The following is a 20,766-nucleotide window of genomic DNA, read 5'->3' as shown; positions in this document are numbered from 1 at the left end:
GCCAGACTCGTTTCGTGTACACCTCCGTACCTCCTACCCCTTGCTGGTTCACTGAGGTACGCTTTGGTGTTAGCTGCCATCAAGTCTCCATCTGACTCCTGGCAGCCCCGTGCACAACAGAACCAAACGCTGCTTGGTCCTGCCCCATCAGACCGTTGTCATCCACGGGATTTTCATTGGCTGATTTTCAGAAGTAGATCACCACACCTTTCTTCCTAGTCTGTCTTAGTCTGAAGGTCTACTGAAACCTGTTCCGCATTCTAGCGGCCCCCAAGCCTCCAGTGACAGGGGGGTGGTGGCGGCCCATGAGGTGCCTTGGTCTCCTGCATGGAAGGTGAGAAGTCTACACTGAACCACCACTGCCCCGAGGTATAATTTACATACCATAAAACTCACCTGTTGTGAATGCACAGTTCAATGGCTTTTAGTAAATTTATAGAGTTGTGCCACCATTAACTCAATCTTTTACACAATTAAGTGGTTTTTAGTGAATTTATAGAATTTTAGTGAACTCAGTCTACTTTTAGAATTTTCATCACCCCCACAAGTTTCTCCATGCCCTTTAGCAGTCAATCCCGCTTCCATCCCCCACCCTGGGCAATAACTTCTTTCCGTATCTATAGATTTGTCTTTTCCGAATGTTTCACATAAAATGGCTCCTATGAAATGTAGACTTTTGTGTCTGGCTTCTTTCATTTAGCATAAGGTTGATGTGAGTTAGAGCAGATGTCAGTAGTCCATTCCTTTTTATTGCTGACTAGTATTCCACTACTAGTATTCCACTGGAAACCCTGGTGGCGTAGTGGTTAAGTGCTACAGCTGCTAACCAAGAGTTCAGCAGTTCGAATCCGCCAGGAGCTCCTTGGAAACTCTATGCAGCAGTTCTACTCTGTCCTATTGGGTCGCTGTGAGTCGGAATTGACTCGACAGCAGTGGGTTTTGGAGTATTCCATCGCACTGGTATGCCACGTTTTATCTGTTCACCTATTGATGGACATTTGAATTATTTCTGGATTTTGGCTATTATGTATAAAGCTGGTATGAACAATAAAGTCTTTGTGGAACATATGTTTTCATTTCTCTTGGGTAGCTACTTAGGTGTGGAGTTGCTGGGTTATATGGTAAGTTTATGCTTCACTTTTTAAGAGGTTGCCAAACTGTTTTCCAAAGTGGTTGTATTGTTTTACATTCCTACCAGCAGTGTCTGAGGGTTCCAGTTTCTCCACAGCCTCACTAATACTCCTCATTGTCTGTCTGACTGTAGGTGTTTTCGATTATAAGGACTCATGATTTTAATTTACATTTACCTTGGGAAACCCTGGTGGCGTAGTGGTTAAGTGCTACGGCTGCGAACCAAAGGGTTGGCAGTTCAAATCCGCCAGGCACTCCTTGGAAACTCTATGGGGCAGTTCTACTCTGTCCTATAGGGTCGCTATGAGTCGGGATCGACCCAACAGCACTGGCATTTTTCAACGACTAATGACGTTGAACATATTTTTGTATGCTTTGATTAGCTATTCATATATCTGTCTTTGGTGAAAAGTCTATTCAAATCTTTTGCTCATTTTCAATTGAGTTTTTCTTACTGAGTTGTAAAGTTCTTTATATACAGGTAGTCCCCCACTTGGGACAGTGTTCCATTCTGATGACTCCATTGTAAGTCGGTTCTTAGGTAAGTTGAATACCTTATTTTTTTTCCTTAGTTTTCATTATTATTGCCTTTTATTATCAGTATCTTTATAAATCTCATCTTTATTCGTCTTTGGGAGTTGGAAACATTACATAAAAACTTACAGATACATTTTAATATATATATACTGTCATGGATTGAATTGTGTCCCCCCAAAATATGTCAACTTGGTTAGGCCATGATTCCCAGTATTGTGTGGTTGTCTTCCACTGTGAGATCTTCCTATGTGCAATAAATCCTAATCTCCTCCTGTGGTTAATGAGGCAAGATTATATTAAAGAGGATTACAGTGGGATGTAACACCCTTACCCAGGTCACATCCCTGATCCAATGTAAAGGGAGTTTCCCTGGGGTGTGGCCTGTACCACCTTTTTTTTTTTTGAGCTTTAAGTGAACGTTTTATTGAGCTTTAAGTGAACGTTTACAAATCAAGTCAGTCTGTCACATATAAGCTTATATACACCTTACTCCATACTCCCACTTACTCTCCCCCTAATGAGTCAGCCCTTCCAGTCTCTCCTTTCGTGGCAATTTTGCCAGTTTCTAACCCTCTCTACCCTCCTATCTCCCCTCCAGACAGGAGATGCCAACACAGTCTCAAGTGTCCACCTGATTGATACAAGTAGCTCATTCTTCATCAACATCTCTCTTCTACCCATTGTCCAGTCCCTTTCATGTCTGATGAGCTGTCTTCGGGAATGGTTCCTGTCCTGGGCCAACAGAAGGTTTGGGGACCATGACCCCTGGGATTCCTCTAGTCTCAGTCAGACCATTAAGTCTGGTCTTTATATGAGAATTTGGGGTCTGCATCCCACTGATCCCCTGCTCCCTCAGGGGTTCTCTGTTGTGCTCCTTGTCAGGGCAGTCATCGGTTGTGGCCGGGCACCAACTAGTTCTTCTGGTCTCAGGATGATGTAAGTCTCTGGTTCATGTGGCCCTTTCTGTCTCTTGGGCTCATAGTTGTCGTGTGACCTTGGTGTTCTTCATTCTCCTTTGATCCAGGTGGGTTGAGACCAATTGATGCATCTTAGATGGCCGCTCGTTAGCACTTAAGACCCCAGATGCCACATTTCAAAGTGGGATGCAGAATGTTTTCATAATAGAATTATTTTGCCAATTGACTTAGAAGTCCCCTTAAGCCATAGTCCCCAAACCCCTGCCCTTGCTCCGCTGACCTTTGAAGCATTCAGTTTATCCCGGAAACTTCTTTGCTTTTGGTCCAGTCCATTTGAGCTGACCTTCCGTGTATTGAGTATTGTCCTTCCCTTCACCTAAAGTAGTTCTTCTCTACTAACTAATCAGTAAATAACCCTCTCCCACCCTTCCTCCCTCCCCCGCTCGTAACCACAAAAGTCTGTGTTCTTCTCAGTTTATACTATTTCTCAAGATCTTATAATAGTGGTCTTATACAATATTTGTTCTTTTGCCTCTGACTAATTTCGCTCAGCATAATGCCTTCCAGGTTCCTCCATGTTATGAAATGTTTCACAGATTCGTCACTGTTCTTTATTGATGCGTAGTATTCCATTGTGTGAATATACCACAATTTATTTAACCATTCATCCATTGATGGACACCTTGGTTGCTTCCAGCTTTTTGCTATTGTAAACAGAGCTGCAATAAACATGGGTGTGCATATATCTGTTCGTGTAAAGGCTCTTATTTCTCTAGGGTATATTCCGAGGAGTGGGATTTCTGGGTTGTATGGTAGTTCTATTTCTAACTTTTTAAGAAAATGCCAGATAGATTTCCAAAGTGGTTGTACCATTTTACATTCCCACCAGCAGTGTATAAGAGTTCCAATCTCTCTGCAGCCTCTCCAACATTTATTATTTTGTGTTTTTTGGATTAATGCCAGCCTTGTTGGAATTCCACCTTTTATCTCTTAAGAGATAAAAGGAAAGGGAAGCAAACAGAGAGAGGGGGACCTCATACCACCAAGAAAGCAGCCTGGGAGCACAGCTCATCCTTTGGACCCAAGGTTTCTGTGTGGAGAAGCTCCTAAACCAGGGGAAGATTGATGACAAGGACCTTCATCCAGAGCCAACAGAGAAAGCCTTCCCCTGGAGCTGACACCCTGAATTTGGACTTCTAGCCTACCAGAGTGTGAGAGAATAAACTTTTGTTTGTTAAAGCCATCCACTTATGGCATTTCTGTTACAGCAGCACTAGATGACTAAGACATACATAAAAAATACACAAATCATAAAAATTTACTCTGATGATGAAGAAGAGTTGGATGATGTTGGCGTTTTGTCAGTTGCTGTAATAACTCCACTTGTGGAAGGTTCTGGATCATCTGGATTATTCCTGGGAATGAGGATGGTATTTCTAGTCAGAAAATTAGTGAGAGTTGTCTGTGTGGTCCTTTTCTTTTTTGCTTCATCTATTTTGCAGTAACATTCACTGCTTTCCAAATCTGCCTATTGACTTTATTAAGCAATCAGTGTTTGGGTCCATGTTTTCAAGCAACTGAAGCCCCTGATTTAGTTTAGAAAGCTGAATCTATACAGCAGTGTTCTAAACAGTAAATCATAAAATTGAACATCTGAGAATGATAACATCAGCAAACCATGTGCAGTAACATTGTATGTAGTCCATATTACCAACATGTTCCACACAAAAAAACCCAGAAAGATGGCTGTAAGTGCTGTCCGTTGTAACTTGAATACGTTGTAAGTCGGGGACTACCTGTGTTCTGGATACAAGTCCTTTATCAGATTTATGATTTGCAAATACTGTTTCCCAATTTGTGGCTTATCACTTTCTTAACATTGTCTTCTTTTTTACTGTGGTGAAAACAGATACAACAAAACATTTATCAATTCAGCAATTTCTACATTATAATTCAGTGACATCGATTACGTGCTTCATGTTGTGCAAGCATTATCACTATCCTTCTTTAAATTATTCCACCACTATTAACATAAACTCAATGTCCCCTGAGAAAGAATTCCCCCTTTCCCTCTCCCTCGCACCCATGGTAATCATTAATAATCTTTGGTTTCTGTGCATTTACTTATTTCATATAAGTGAGATCATACAGTATCTGTCCTTTTGCGGCTGACCTGTTTTGCTCAGCGCAATGTTTTCAAGGTTCAGCCATACTGTAGCAGCATCAGGACTTCATTTCTCTTTGTGGCTGAGTAACACTCTGTTGTATGTATATACCGCATTTTATCCATTCATATGCTGATGGACATTTAGGCTGTTTCCCCGTTTTGGCTACTGTGGAAAGTGCTGCAGTGAACTTTGAGGCATAGGTTTCTGTTTGCATTCTTGCTTCCACTTCTGGGTATACACCCAAATTTTGGGATCGCTGGGTCATATAGGTAGGTAAGTTCTATGTTAAACTTTTGAGGAACTACCAAACTGTTTTCTGCAGTGTCTGTACAATTTTGTTCCTACCAGCAATTGACGAGGGTTCCAGTTTCTTCACAACCTTCTCAACACCTGTTGTTTTCCGTTTTTTCTTCTTGGTTTTTTTTTTTTTATCATTGCCATTCTAATGGGGGGTGAGGTGGTATCTCACTGTGGTTTTGATTTGCCTCTCCCCAATGGCTCATGATGTTGAGCATCTTTTCATATGCTTGTTGGTCATCTGAGTATCCTCTGGTGAAATGTCTCTTCAGTCCTTTGCCCATTTTTTGATTAGGTCTTTTAAGTTGTAGAAGTTTCTGTGTGTGTGAGAATTATATATATATATATATATATATATATATATATATATATATATATATATATATATATATATATATTTTATTCTGGTAAAAATATAACACAGAGCAAAGAAGTTTCCTGCATAAACTGAATGCTTCGAAGGTCAGCGGAGCAGGGGCGGGGGTTTGGCGACTATGGCTTCAGGGGACATCTAAGTCAATTGGCAAAATAAATTCTATTAAGAAAACATTCTGCATTCCACTTTGAAGAGTGGTGTCTGGGGTCTTAAATGCTAGCAAGCGGCCATCTAAGATGCATCAATGAATCACAACCCACCTGGATCAAAGGAGAATGAAGAACACCAAGGTCACAAGGTAATTATGAGCCCAGGAGTCAGAAAGGGCTACATGAACTAGAGACTACATCATCCTGAGACCAGAAGAACTAGATGGTGGCCAGCCATAACCGATGACTGCCCTGACAAGGAGCACAACAGAGAACCCCTGAGGGAGCAGGAGAGCTGTGGGATGCAGACCCCAAATTCTCATAAAAAGACCAGACTTAATGGTCCCACTAAGACTAGAAGAATCCCAGCGGTCATGGTCCCCAGACCTTCTGTTGGCCAGGACAGGAACCGTTCCCGAAGCCAACTCATCAGACATGGATAGGACTGGACAATGGGTTAGAGAGAGATGCTGATGAGGAGTGAGCTACTTGTATCAGGTGGACACCTGAGACTATGTTGGCATCTCCTGTCTGGAGGGGAGATGGGAGGGTAGAGGGGGTTAGAAACTGGCAAAACAGTCATGAAAGGAGAGACTAGAAGGAGGGCGTGGGCTGACTCATTGGGGGTGAGTAAGTGGGAGTATATAGTAAGGTGTATATATGTGAGAGACTGACTTGGCTTGTAAACTTTCACTTAAAGCACAATAAAAATTACAAAAAAAAAAATAACACAGCATTTGCCAATGCAACATTTTTCAGGTGTACCATTCAGTCATACTACATTAATCATGTTATGCAAACATCACCCATAATCCGTCAAATTTCGTCACCATAAACAGAAACCCACTGCTTCCTAAACAGTGACTCCCGCTTCCCTCATTCCTCCTGCCCCTGGTAACTTCTAATAAACTTTGGTCAGTAAACATTTGCCTGTTCTTGTTATTTCATGTAAATGAGATCATACAGTATTTATCCTTTTGTGATTGACTTATTTCACTCAACATAATGTTTCCAAGGTTCATCCACATTGTAGCATGTATCAGGACTTCATTGAATGTAGTATTCCATTGAATGTATTGTCACACTTATCCATTCATCTGTTGACGTACATTTAGGTTGTTTCCACATTTTGCCTATTGTGAACAGTGCTGCAGTGAAGACTGGTGCACATGTATCTGTTTGTGTTACTGCTTTCAAGTCTCTTGGATACATACCTAGGAGGAAATTGCCGGGCCATATGGTAGTACAATCTTTAACTTTTTGAGGAACCACCAAACTGTTTGCCACAGTGGCTGTACCATTTTGCATTCTCATCAGCAATGGATAAGGGTCCCAATTCCTCTGCATTGTCACCAACATTTGTTTTTTTACTTTTTTAAATCTTGGCCATCCTAGCGGAAGAGAAGTAATATCTCATTGTGGTTTTGATTCGCATCACTCTAATGGTTAATAGCAGCGTCTTTTCATGTGCTGGTTGGCCATTTGAATATTCTGTTTGGTGAAATGTCTTTTCAAAACTTTTACCCATTTTTTGATTGGGTTATCTTTTTTCTTGTTAAGTTGTAGAAGTTTTATATATTTTTTGGATATTAGACTCTATCAGAGGTATGGGTCCCCCAAATTCTCTCCCCATCTGTAGGTTGTCTTTCACTCTGTTGATAGAGTCCTTTGAATGAACCAAAGTATTTAATTTTTATGATGCCCCATTTATCTGTTCTGTCTTTTGTGCTCGGGCTTTTGTTGTCATATCTGATAACTTAAAAACTAGGTCCTGCAGCCATACCCCTATATTTTCTTCCAAGAATTTTATGGTTTTTCACATTTAGGTTCTTGATCCATTTTGAACTGGTTTTTGTGTATGATGTGAGGCATGGATTCATTTTTTCAGCATGTGGAAATCCAATTTTTCCAGCACCATTTATTGAAGAGACTCTTCCTTCCCCCACTGAATGGACTTAGCACCTTGTTGAAAATCAGTTGACCATAGATGTATGGGTTTATTTCTGAACTCTCAATTCTATTCCATTGGCCTATACGTATATTACTAGACCAGTACCAGGCTGTTTTAATTACTGTGGCTTTATGTTTTTAAATCAGGAAGTGTGAGTCCTCCTATTTTATTCTTTTTCTTCAAGATTTCTTAGCTATCTGGGCTCCTTTGCCCTTCCATATAAATTTGAAGATGGGCTTTTCCATTTCTGCAAGGAAGGCTATTGGGATTTTTATCTTAATTGTGTCTTTTGGAAGCACAAAAGTTTTTAATTTTTTTATTGTGCTCTAGATGAAGGTTTATAGAGCAAATTAGTTTCTCATTAAAAAAGTTTTTAAATTTGGTGAAGTCTGATTTATTAATTTATTTTCCCTTATGGATCATACTTTGGGTGTCAAATCTAAGAAATCTTTGTCCAACCCAGGGAAAAAAAATTTTCTCCTGTTTTCTCCCAGAAGTTTTATAGTTTTAGCTCTTTCATTTAGGTCAGTGATCTATTTTGAGTTAATTTTTATGTATGGTGTAAGGGTCTAAAAATATAATTTTGCATATGGATATCCAATTATCCCAGCACCACTTGTGGAAAAGACTATTCTATCCCCCCTTGACTTCTTTGTCAAAAAACAAATGACCATCAAGGTAAGGTCATTTATTTCTGAACTCTCAAATCTGTTCTGTTCTATATGCCTGTTTTTTTTTTTTTTTTTTACTTGTTTATGTCTTTATTTATAATTTTCTCTCTCCTTAATTGTAAAAGCAAAAAAATCACATTAAAAAAACTGGAAAATAGAAACATGAAAACAAAATCACCCACAATCTCATGTGACAACTGTTAGTATTTGGCAAGAATGAACTCCTAATTTTTTTTTTCATGTAATTGCATACAATTTGGTAGAGTGCCTAATATTTTTAAACAGATATATCATGCGCATGGTACAAATTCCAAAAACAAAGAAAAAGGGTATCTTACAGAAAAGAAGTAGGTCTCCTTTTCAATATCCCTAGTCCTCCATTTTGCAACCTCCACCCTGCCACCTCAAGCTACTGTTAGAAGTTTCTTTCATTTTCTTCCATAGATAATCTACCCATTAATAATAAATGTGTATATAAAAACTTCCATTCTCCTTTGTCAACATACATTATTTTTCACAAAAATGGTACCCTACTGTACAGTTTTGCACCTTGCTTTTTTATTTAACAATTTTGTTGTTGTTAGGTGCCATTGAATTGGTTCTGACTCATAGTGACTCTGTGTACAACAGAAAGAAACACTGCCTGGTCCTGCACCATTCTCACAATCGTTGTAATGCTTGAGCCGGTTGTTGCAGCCACTGTGTCAATCCATCTCGTTGAGGGTCTTCCTCTTCGCTGACCCTCCACTTTACCGAGCACGATGTCTTTCTCCAGGGACTGATCCCTCCTGATAACATGTACAAAGTATGTGAGATGAAGTCTCACCAGCCTCCCTTCCAAGGAGCACTCTGGCTGTACTTTTTTTTTTTTTTTAATTTTTATTGTGCTTTAAGTGAAAGTTTACAAATCAAGTCAGTCTCATATAAAAATTTATATACATCTTGCTAAGTACTCCTAGTTGTTCTCTCCCTAATGAGATAGTACACTCTTTCTCTCCACCCTCTATTTCCCGGTCCATTCAGCCAGCTTCTGTCCCCTCTGCCCTCTCATCTCCCCTCTAGACAGGAGCTGCCCACACAGTCTCATGTGCCTACTTGGTCCAAGAAGCTCACTCCTCTTTAGTATCATTTTCTATCTTATAGTCCAGTCCAGTCCCTGTCCGAAGAGTTGGCTTTGGGAACGGTTCCTGTCTTGGGCTCTATATGCCTGTTTTTACACCAGTAAAAATTGGAAATCGGGTAGTCTACGTCCTCCAAATTTTATCAAAATTGTTTTGGTTATTGTGGACCCTTCGTATTTCCATATAAATTTTAGGACAAATTTGCCAACTTCTATTAAAATGCCTGCTGGGATTTTGATAGGGATTGCACTGGATTTATATTATAGATCAATTCTGGGAGAACTGCCATCTTAACACTGAGTCTTCTAAACCATGAACATGGATTGTCTCTCCATTTATTTATAGTTTTCTCTAAACAAAATTTTATAACTTTCAGTGTAAGTCTTGCAATCTTTTAAAAAATTTATTCCTAAGTATTTTATTGTTTTTGATGCTACTGTGAATGAAATTGCTTTCTTAATTCTGTTTTTGGATTGCTCCTTGGTAGTTGTCTTAGTCATCTAGTGCTGCTACAGTGAATACCACAAGCGGATGGCTTTAACAAAAAGAAGTTTATTTTCTCAAAGTAAAGTAGGCTAAAAGTCCAAATCAGGGGGTCAGCTCCAGGGGAAGGGTTTCTCTCTCCATCAGCGTTCTCATCAATCTTCCCCAGGACTAGGAGCTTCTCCATACAGAGGACGCCCTCTGCTCCTGGCACTGCTTTCTTGGTGGTATGAGGTCCCCAACTCTCTGCTAACTTCCCTTTCCTTTTATCTCTTGAGAGATAAAAGGTGGTGCAGGCCACACCCCAGGGAAACTCCCTGTACATTGGATCAGGGATGTGACCTGGTAAAGGTGTTATAATCCCACCCTAATCCTCTTCAACATAAAATTACAAATCACAAAATGGAGGACAACCAGAAAATACTGGGAACCATGGCCTAACCAAGTTAATACACACATTTCTGGGGGGACATAATTCAATCCATGACAGTAGTACAGAGAAAAACTACCAAGGTTTTTTTTTTTTAATATTTATCTTTGTAACCCTGCAACTTCGCTAAATGTTTATTAATTCTAGTAGTTTTTTTTCTTTAATGGATTCCTCTTACAGGATCATGTCATCTGCGAATCAAGAGTTTAGTCCTTCCTTTCTAATCTGGTAGCCTTTACATTTTTATTTATTTAGCCTATTGCACTAGCTAGAACCTCCAGTACAATCCCTGAGTAGACATGGCAAAAGTGGACATCGCTGCCTTGTTCCTGATCTTAGCGGAAAAGCATTCAGTCTTTCACTAGTCTGTATGACGTTAGTTGAAGTTTTTCATAGATGCCCTTGAACAGGTTAATAAAGTTCCCTTCCATTCATAATTTGTTGAGAATCTGGAATGAGTGTTGCATTTTATCAAATGCTTTTCTGCATCTATTCAGGAACTCGTGGTTTTTGTTCTTTGTTAATATATTACATTCATTGATTTTGGATGTTAAATTAACCTTACACTTCGGAGACAAATCCCACACAAATTATACACAAATCCTATGGTGTATAGTTCTTTGAAAATATGTTGCTGGATTTGGTTTGCTAATATTTGCTAAGGAGTTTTGCATCTATGTTCATGAGGGATATTGGTCTGTAGTTTTCTTATGATGTCTGTTTGGCTTTGGTATCGGGAAAAAAAGTACTCCCTCTGTTTTCTGAACGAGTTTATTAAGGATTGGTATTATTTCTTCTTTAATATTTCATAGAATTCACCAGGGAAGCCCTTCTGGGACTCAGCTTTTCTTTGTGAGAAAATTTTTAAATTACTAATTACTTATAGGTTTGTTCAGATTTTCTGTTTCTTCTCACGTAAGTTTTGGTAAATTTGTGTCTTTCTAGGAATTTTTCCATTTTATCTAAGTTGTCCAACAGGAGGCATGAAGTTGATCAAAACATGGTTATAATCCTTTTAATTTCTGCGGGGTTGCTGGTGATGTGCCCTCTTCCATACCTCATTTTGGAAATTTGAGTCTTATTTCCTATTTGTCATTTTTGTTGACTTTTTCAAAGAACCAATTTTTAATTTTATTTTTCTCTATTTTCTGCTCCCTATTTCATTAATTTCTACTCAAATCTTCATTGTTTTCTTCATTCTGCTTGCTTTGGGTTTAGTTTGGTTTGCTTTTCTTTCAGTTTCTTAAAGAGAAAGCTCAAGTTATTGTTGAATTATCTATTTCTCCTTTGAATTTTGACCATTTTTGCTTTAAGTAATTTGGGGCTCTGTTGTTAGGTGCTTAGAATTGATATATCTTTCTGATGAATTGATGTTTTTATCACAGTAAGTATATCTCTTTGTTTCTAGTGATACTTCTTAAATCTTTTTTCCAGTATTAATATAGCTACTACAACTCTCTTATGGTTACTGTTTGCATGGTATTTAGTTTTCTATACTTTTACTTTCAACTTATTTGTCTTTGGATCTACAGTGTATTTCTTGTAGAGGTATATGGTTGGATTTTTTTTTTTAATCTGATAATCTATGCCTTTTGATTGGAGTGCTCAGTCCTTTCACATTTAATGTAATTATTGATAAGGTTTTGTTCCTTTGTTCCTCCTTTACTGCCTTCTTTTGTGTTTAGTGTACCATTTTAATTCTTTTTTTGCTATGTATTTCTGTTATTTTCTTAGTGGTTATTCTAGGGATTACTTTGCAATCTATTCGAGACAAATACTAACTTAATTGTGGTAAAATACAGAATCCTGGTTCCAACAGAGCTCCATTTCTCTTCCTTCCTTTGTGTGATTGTCATATATATTACCTTTATATGTTATAAACCCAACAATACAGTGGTATAATTATTGTTTTATGCAATCTTATGTCTTTTAAAGAAGTTGAAGAGAATACACACACAGACACACATTTATATTTAGCCATACATTTACCTTTTCCAGTACTCTTCATTTTTTTGTATAGATTTGAGTTGTCATCTTGGATTCTTTCTTTTCAGCCTGGCTAATTGCCTTCAATATCTTATAAGGCAGATCTGCTGGCAATTAATTCTCTCAGTCCTATTTCTGAGAATATCTTTATTTCTCCTTCATTTGTTTTCAGGATAGTTTTCCTAGATATAAAAACCCCAAACCCGCTGCCATCAGGTGGATTCCGACTCATAGCGACCCTGTAGGATCTGGTAGATTTTTAGGTTGACAGTCTGTCAGGGAGTTTATACTTGTTTCCTCTGCCAATTTTGTATGAAGACTTTTGTTGTTGTTAGCTGCCACTGAGTTGATTCTGACTCATGGCGACCCCACATGTGCAAAGGAGAATGCTTCACCTGGTTTTCAAGGCTGTGACCTTTGAGAAGCAGATACCAGGCTTGTCTTCCAAGGTGCCTCTGGGTGGGTTTGAACTGCCAACCTTTCAGTAAGTAGTCGAGAGCTTAACCATCTGTACCACTCAGTGATTTCTTATAAAGAATTCTTGGTTGACAGGTTTTTTTTTTGTTTTGTTTCCTTGCAGCACTCTGAATATATCAGTCCACTGCCTTATGGTCTCTGAAGAAAGTCAGGGGACATTTGTTTTTCTTCTTTTTGTGATGAGTTTTCTCTTGCTGCTTTTAAGATTTTCTCTTTATCTTTCAACATTTTGGCTATGAAGTGTCTAAGTATAGATCATTGTGCTCATCCTACTTGGGGTTTGTATCGAACTTGTTTAGATCTGCAGATTGTTTTCCATCAAATTTGGGAAGTTTTTGGCCTTTTTCTTCAAATATTTTGTCTGACCCTTTCTGTTTTTTCCTTCTGGGACTCCTATTACACGTACCATATTTTTACGCAAATAACACATGCCTCCTACACTTGTTTGCCAACTGCATCCTCCCCCCGTGATTGGCAAACAAACAGAAGGGACGTGCTATTTGTGTAAAAATATGGTATATTCATATGCCCGATATTGTTGCACAGGTCTGTGAGGCTCTGTTCATTTTTGATTCTTCTCTCTCTTCTACAGACTGGGTAATTCCTGTTGCTCTATCTTAAGTTTATGATTCTTCTCTCTCAAATCTGTTTAGTCCCTCTAGTGAAATTTTCATTTGTTATTAAACTTTTCAACCCCAGAATTCCTTTTTTTTTAAAAATTTCTTTCTTTGTTGAGATTCTCTTCTTGTTAAGTCATTGTCATCATACTTTAATTCTTTAAACATGGTTCCTTTTAGTTCTCTGAACAATTTATAATAGCTGATTTTGAAGTCTTTTTCTGCTAAGTTCAATATCGGGACTCACTCAGAGAATTTTTACTGACTTTTTTTTCCCCAAGTAGAAGTTAGACTTCTGTTTCTCTGAATGTCTCATAATTTTTTGTTGTTGTTTAAAACTGGACTTTATAATATATTGTAGTTACAGATCCTGATTTTTTCCCCTGAAGTGTCTTCTTGTTGCATATTTTTGGTTTGCTTAATAACTTGACTGGACTAAGTCTATGGAATCTGTATCCCCTGCAGTGTGCAGACACTGATGTCTCTATCAGTTTTTGTCTTTTTAAAATTCTTGCTCTTATCTTTAAGCCTAGCCTTCTAGGAGTCACCCTTGAGCCTGCATCATCTAGTGGTCAGCCAAAGATTTGGGAGGAGTTGTGCTCAAATACCGGAGCCAGTAAGGCTCCTACCCTATACTGATAGATCTGTATGTGTGTTGGGGAGCACATTCAAAATTTAGGCAGTTTTTAACTCTGCCCTGGCTTTTACTTTCTCCTGGGCCCTCTCATATCTTGTTCACAGGTTTATTGTCAGCTGGGGATGTATAGATAGTTTGGGTCCTCTCTCAGCTGTCCTCTGTGGATGTGTGGAGAGCTTATTAAGGTCATCTACGGCTCAGTGGTTAAGAGCTGGGCTGCTAACCATAAGGTTGGCAGTTCACATTCACCAGCTGCTCCTTGGGAACCCTATGGGGAAGTTCTACTCTGTCCTGTAGGGTCGCTATTAGTCGGAATTGACTCGACGGCAACAGGTTTGGTTTTTTATGGCTATCTAATTTCCTGTTTCTGTTAAATTTCTGTCTAGCCTGCTGGTCTGTTGTTTGAGTCAACCAGGAACATAATTTTAGGCTAACTGAGCCATTGGTCTTCCCTGTTTGCCACTGAAATCACTTTTGTTAGTGACAATGCCACTGGGTGTCAATTTTTTCCAAATAGCCCCCTCCAGCAGCAAACTTGCAGGTTTTCTGGGCTTGCTTTGCTGTAGTCCAAAAAAAAAAAAAAACCCAAACCCGTTGCCATCAAGTTGATTATGACTCATAGCAACCCTACAGGACAGAGGAGAACTGCCTCATAGGGTTTCCAAGGAGCAGCTGGTGGATTCAAACTGCTGACTTTTTTGGTTAACAGCCAAACACTTAACCACTGCACCACCAGGGCTCCACCATATTGGAAGTCCAGCCTAAATCAGAACATTTTTATCCAAACTGCAGCTTCATCCATTATATTAACCCAGATTATAATCTTTTTAGAGCTGAGAGAGATCTATACAAGGAAACCAAGACTCCAAAAGGCCCTTGAGCTGCTCAAGGCCCCACTGTGAGGGCAGCCATGCTTAGAGCTCAGCCTTCTGACTCAGCTGCATTGCTCCTCAGTGACACTGCTTAGTGTTCATGTAGCTCAATGCCTGAGACACTCTTTTCTAGATACTATCCTCACCAACGGGATGGTTCCATGACAACACCCTACAAGGAAGGTACTACTGAGTGATGACGGGTCCCCAATCTTGTGAACATAAGTAAGGGGGAGGGCACAGAGAAACCTATGTATTGAGAATTTGTTACTAAAGCTCAGCACTCGATTCCTGTTAACTACCTTAAGATAATTTTCAAAAAGCCCCATTGAGGCTCCTATTATTTTACAAATTTCACAGATGAGGAAGTCAGGAACTTGTCCAAAGACAATAGGAGTTTATGAGGGACCAGATGTTTGAACCCAGTCCGGGCTTATTCCAAAGTCTATGCTCTTTTAAGTGGATTCTAATGTACCAGTTAGTATGGAGAAGAATTCTGTTAGCTTTTTCCTAATCTGAGGCCTGGACTTTTATAGTGGTTTCTCTCTCCTCACCCCAGCCCTTCCTGTTCACTCTAGAGGGCCAATCATAGAGTCAGAATTTTTGGATTAAGCCCATCATTTAACCCTTCTGAGTTTTAGTCTACCCCATCCCCTACAGTTCCTAGTGGGCTGGATCCAGTGGATGGTTCCCAGCCCTGTTAGGGCTGAGCCTCTGTTATTCTGTCCCTCAACTAACCACAGGGAATCCCATGTTTTGGAAAATTTTGCTTAACGAACTAATGCATTTATGAAGACATCTTATTCTCATTGTTTAACAACTGTCCGTTTGAGCTTCTGGTGAGCATAAGGTGGCTAGTGCTACCTTCCTGGGTTGGTAAAACCCCAGTCAACAGAAAGACAATGGCATGGCAAGCCTCTGACACCTGACTGAGGCGCATGCAGGATTTTTGAGAGTATTGAGAATAGCTGACCCATTATTATTTCTATGTCTTCTGTGGGTGGCCCAGGTCTACTGCACTGGGTGACCCCTATATCTTGGGGGCTGCACACATGATGGAGCTGGGTTTGGACCCTGATTTCTTGGTGTGCAAGGCCATGCTCTTTTCATTGAACCAGGCTGTATTCTAAACCTTTATACACAGTCTTCTCATGTTCACAAAGCCATCATCTCAGCAGAGTGGAGGGCCTCAATGCTGACCAGGATTCCCTGCTCATAGAGCTTGGCAGCAGGAGGCAAAGAGCAGCAATTTCCCTACTGGATCCTGAATCTCCCTTCCTACTCCATTTCTAGACATGTTTAAGAGTGATTCAAACTGATTTTTTTTTTTTTTAATGTAACATTTCATTTTAGAAAAAGCCATTCTTTGCTTTACCACATATTCTGAAGAGGGAGATGGACATGTAGCACTGAGTTTCAACAATCAGCCAAGACCACTAATTCCCTTCCCTCCTTCCTTGTGGCCTGCACCTTTCTTTGTAGATGTTTAGGGATTGGTGTTTGTTCCTGCCTCAACCATGTGGGTTTATAGAGTGCCTTTTGAGAGAAACTGAGGTAGAGGGTTAAAGGCATACAATCCTGTAAGTGTCCTCCCCTAGTGCCTTCCTGTGCCCAAAGTTAGACTTCAAGAAGGATTAAGTAGCTAATGATGAAGACAATCTAAAACCTTTCCATAAAGTCTCTAATATCTGCCATTTGGTCCCAGTGTTAATGACTGAGCATATTAGAACCTTCTCAACTTAATGCCTGCTAGAGAGGAGACTTCTGAGAGAACTGACTCGGGGCTTCAAAGGCTTTCAGGTGGCTTTCCGGCTCAGCACATGCTACCAGTGGGTCAAGCTCCTTCTTCCTTGTGGCCTTTCTCACCCCTGCCCTAAACCTATTCTCAGAAAATTACAACAAAAATGACACTGAAGAGTTGACTTTCAGCTGTGGAGTTCCAGAGTACTGACAGCCTTGCAGCATTTTTACCTTGATTCGGCCAGTAAGCCAGGGCTGGCCAAGGTCAGCTTTTTACTGCTTTCCCCAGCTCCTTCTTATGTGAGTTAAAGAGACAAAGCACAGGAACATGTTGCAGGGGCATGGCAGGGCTCACCCCACCACTGCATTCCCACTCCCCTGCTGACAGTGGAGTAGATGAGGTGGCTGGGCATGGGCTGAAATGACAAACAGTAACTCTTCTACAAATGTGGAGGTTTATTTCAACAAAATGTGAAAAGAATAGTTTGACTGAAGCTCCTTGCTCATCAAGGTCTGTGTCCATCGAATTCTCACCGAGACAAGTGAAGGCTGCTTTGTGAACAAGTGAAGAGATAATATGGCAATCGCAGTTCAAGCGAGTCTTGGTCAATACATCATTTACACTCCTCCTGCCTCAGTAACCTTGCACGTGTAATGGGCTGGGGCACTATCAGATTGCTCCCATTCTGTGGCGCTTTCTGACTTCTCCCTGTGAAAAATCCCTGTCCAGGGTAATACCTCAAGTGAGGACGGCTGGCGGGGAGTAGGCATTACAGGGTTCTGGAGAGGAAATGTCTTCATTTAATGTGTCATAATTTGGGGAGGGGGTAAAAAGAGCATAACCCATCCTGCCTCTGAAGAAATGTCAGGGCAAGTATAGGTGAAGACAGGCCAACTGAGGAGTGCAGGACTTCCGACCACCTGCAGGGACGTGCAATTGTATTTATTACAAGTGTAGAGGCATAATCTGGTCTAAGATTCATCCATAAGCAAGTAACCAGCAACAGCGTTGCTTCTTCCTGGACTGAGAATTGCTCCCCACTTTTCCTACCCTGCTTTGATGGTGTCAAACACTGCGCCTTCCATGAGGGGCAGCCTGGCTATGGCTTCGAGCTCCCAGGGGCAGTCAGTGATGGACCCAGGCACATGTCATCAGAACCATTTGCACGTAAAGTGCCCACCTCCAAGTTAGAACTGCTGAAAAGCCCAGCCAAGCCATCTGCACAAACACTTCCTAAAGAAGGGGCAGTAGAGCTCTTTCTTGTGTGTGAACTAGGATTAAGGCTCAAAACTGTAGCTTGTATGTAAGTATTCATACTTTTCATTCTAATGTCTTAGTGATTTCCTCTGTGGTCACTGGTGACAAATGCAATTAGCTGCACCACAGGACCTGAGTGCTACCCCAGCCCTGATCACCTGCCACTCTTGCTTTAGGAATACAGATGGGTGAGCCAGTAAGTGCTTTTCTTGAATGATCTGGTTGTTGAAAATAACTCTCTCCACTACCCCTGAGGAGGCCAGGAAGGGACCAGTAAGCCTGGAAGACCACAGCACCATTATTGAGTTGCAGATATTCTTAAAGTCACGTGGGTCCTTGGAAGCCTCCCCACACCGAGGAGGGTGGGATCCTGGTGCCAAGAGCCCAGATATCACCAGGGTTCCTTTCAGCAGCTGTGGGGAGACCGGCTGCACCTGTTGCCTGTGTACAGTCTGGGGAAGAGATAAGACCCAAATGGGGTTGGAATGTCAGCTGCTTGAAGAGTAGCTCACAGTTGCCTTAGAGATAGAGTGGCTCGGTAGGTACCATGAACCTTTTGTAACTATCAAAGCTCCTGGCTTACTGGTAACAATCTTCGAAGTCCTAGAAAGAGGCTATCTGGTCTGCTCTCCCTGTGGTATGAGTAACTAGTTTCCACCAGAGATAGTACATGGCACGTCCGTCTGACTGTCCCCACCAACTTAGGCTACAGCAGTGCTTGTGGGTCCCCTGGCAGAGGGGCGGGGCGTTTCAGGTGCTGGTCTTTCAGCTCCCCTCCAGATGCGACAGCCAGTCAGCAGTGATGTGCAGGCCAATGGCAGATCAACTGCCATTCCATCTGTTCTAAGAGAATTTAACCCAAGGTTGAAGTCCTTTCGTCAAGAATGACAACTTTGGTCTATTTTCTTCCTTCTGCTTCTTGCATTGTGGTTTTACCCTCATCTTTGAGTTCCCGTGGAGCTTGCAGAAAACTTCATGCTCTTAATTCCTTCCTAATGAACGCTGTGGTCAAACTGGGACTGATTCCTTGCCAGTATCCAGTGTGTGCTGGGCTGAATGTGGGGCTAAAGAAACAACTGACACGAGCCTCCCTCTTCTCCTCAGACCTGTGCTGGGCTGTGAGCTCAGCCACAGCCCTCCTCTGTCGCCAGAGGCCACAGGCTCATGGAGCTGGGGCTGAGGCAGTGCTGCTGACTGCCTGGCAACTCCTTACACTTCCCATGATGGGACCAAGGGCTGCCAAGAGAGGAGGCGCAGCCCTGCTTTTGTGTAGTAAGACTTCAGGGTACGTGCTTGTACCCGTCATTGTCTTCTCAGGGCCTGTGCAGGGAGAGAGGGTGGTAACTGCAGCCAGGGTAATAAATAGTGAATGGGATAGGTGTGATCGGTGGCTGGAGTGGGACTTCGTGATTGTATAGCCCAGTATATGTCATGCATAACCAGAACACATTCGAGGGGAAGCAAAATGCCACTTTGATTCCAGAGCTGGGTCTCCTGTGCCATCTCATTACAGTGGTTTCAGTCGTAAAAGGCAGTTCCAGCCCTTTCTCTGGAGGCAGGGCAGGGAGGGGACAGGAAGCTCTTCCTATGTTGAAGGGGAGTCCATCGTGGACAGGATCCGTACAACTTCTGCTCGCTGAGTGGGTGAGATGTGTTGAGTCATGTGGACGATGGAATCCATGGCGACCTCTGGGTTGGCCTGTACCAAGCTGGAGAGGAAGATGTGGGATGGTGAAGATGAGAGAGGCAGAAGTGTCTAGATCAGCTAAGCTTAAGAATTACTGCCCAATAACCGTGCTAACACAGTCCACTGCAGGTGCTTTAGCGACCACCTCACATGATTGTATTCCTACATTAAAAACATCCCCAGCATCAAAGTAAGTGCATCAAATTAGGTACAAGAGAAACTCAGACATCTTGCTATGCTAGGAAGTATGAGGAACAAGAACAGAAAAAGTGGGTACGTGTGACAGAGGAGCCAGCTTAAAAGGGCACCCACTGGCTGAAACATCAAAATAATAAGGCGTAGTAATGAATTATAAATTACTGAAAAACAAATTCATTAGTCTCTACACCAATAAATATATAAATAAATGGGGGAGAAAGGAAGGTCTTACGGTAGAATTTGATGGTGACTAGGAACTGGAGGGAGTGTTAGAGCTTGAAAGTCACTTTGCAATCACACTGTAAAGGCTGGATCAGGCAAGAATCAGCAACGGAAAATGTGACCCATCATGCCCTGAACAGGCGTGGTCCAAAAAAAGAAGCATCAGTGGATGCTAAATCTAGGGGGATATTTAAGAAAGAACAAAAACTGTTGCTGTCAAGTTGATTCCAACTCTTAGCAATCCTCTAGGACAGGGTAGAACTACTCCATAGGGTTTCCAGGGAGCAGCTGGTAGATTCAAACTGCCGACCTTTTGGTTAGCAGCCATAGCTCTTCACCACTATGCCACCAGGGTTTCCTTAGGATGGTCTTAAAGTGTCTCCACGTCTCCCCACCACACTCCCCACCACACACGCACACAAAAAACAAAAACCAAACTAGTTGCTATAGAGTTGATTCTGACTCACGGCAACCCCATGTGTTTCAGAGTAACTGTGCCCCATGGGTTTCCAACGGCTGTGATCTTTCAGAATTAGATCGCCACGCCTTTCTTCCTAGGTGCCTCTGGGTGGATTCAAACCACCAACCTTTCAGTTAGTAGGTGAATGCTTACCCGTTTGCGCCACACAGGGACTCCTAAAGTGTCTCCCCACAGACTGTTCATTAGGTGCAGGGCAAAAAACAGTAATTATACAGACACCATTTTGACCAGGTAATTGAAATTAACATCATGACTTATGTAATAGTCTGAGACTGCATAACCTGAATCTAATCCTGAGGAAACATCAAACTGAAAAGGAGGAATATTTTATTAACGTATAGGAGTGCTGGGCGACTACAT

The 20,766-nt window shown here is 41.2% G+C and overlaps 1 protein-coding gene across 11 annotated transcripts in view; it reads right to left on the bottom strand.

Annotated features, from left to right (window-relative positions):
- Positions 1 to 5,481: 5,481 nt before the first annotated feature.
- Positions 5,482 to 20,766, bottom strand: part of ACACA (acetyl-CoA carboxylase alpha) — a 321,203-nt gene continuing 305,918 nt past the window's right edge. For 10 of the 11 annotated variants that reach the window (XM_049859442.1, XM_049859441.1, XM_049859447.1 and 7 more), the window contains one exon: positions 5,484 to 19,527. In XM_049859442.1, coding sequence (XP_049715399.1) covers positions 19,404 to 19,527 — 124 coding nt within the window. In that variant the 3' untranslated portion in view covers positions 5,484 to 19,403. Of the gene's footprint in view, positions 19,528 to 20,766 lie in introns of all 11 variants that reach the window. The other variant, XM_049859449.1, reaches the window with a different exon arrangement.

This window comes from Elephas maximus, chromosome 19 (assembly GCF_024166365.1).
Source record: "Elephas maximus indicus isolate mEleMax1 chromosome 19, mEleMax1 primary haplotype, whole genome shotgun sequence".
NCBI lineage: Eukaryota > Metazoa > Chordata > Mammalia > Proboscidea > Elephantidae > Elephas > Elephas maximus.
The sequence above is the reverse complement of the archived record's forward strand: the minus strand, read 5'-3'. Positions and strand labels throughout refer to the sequence as shown.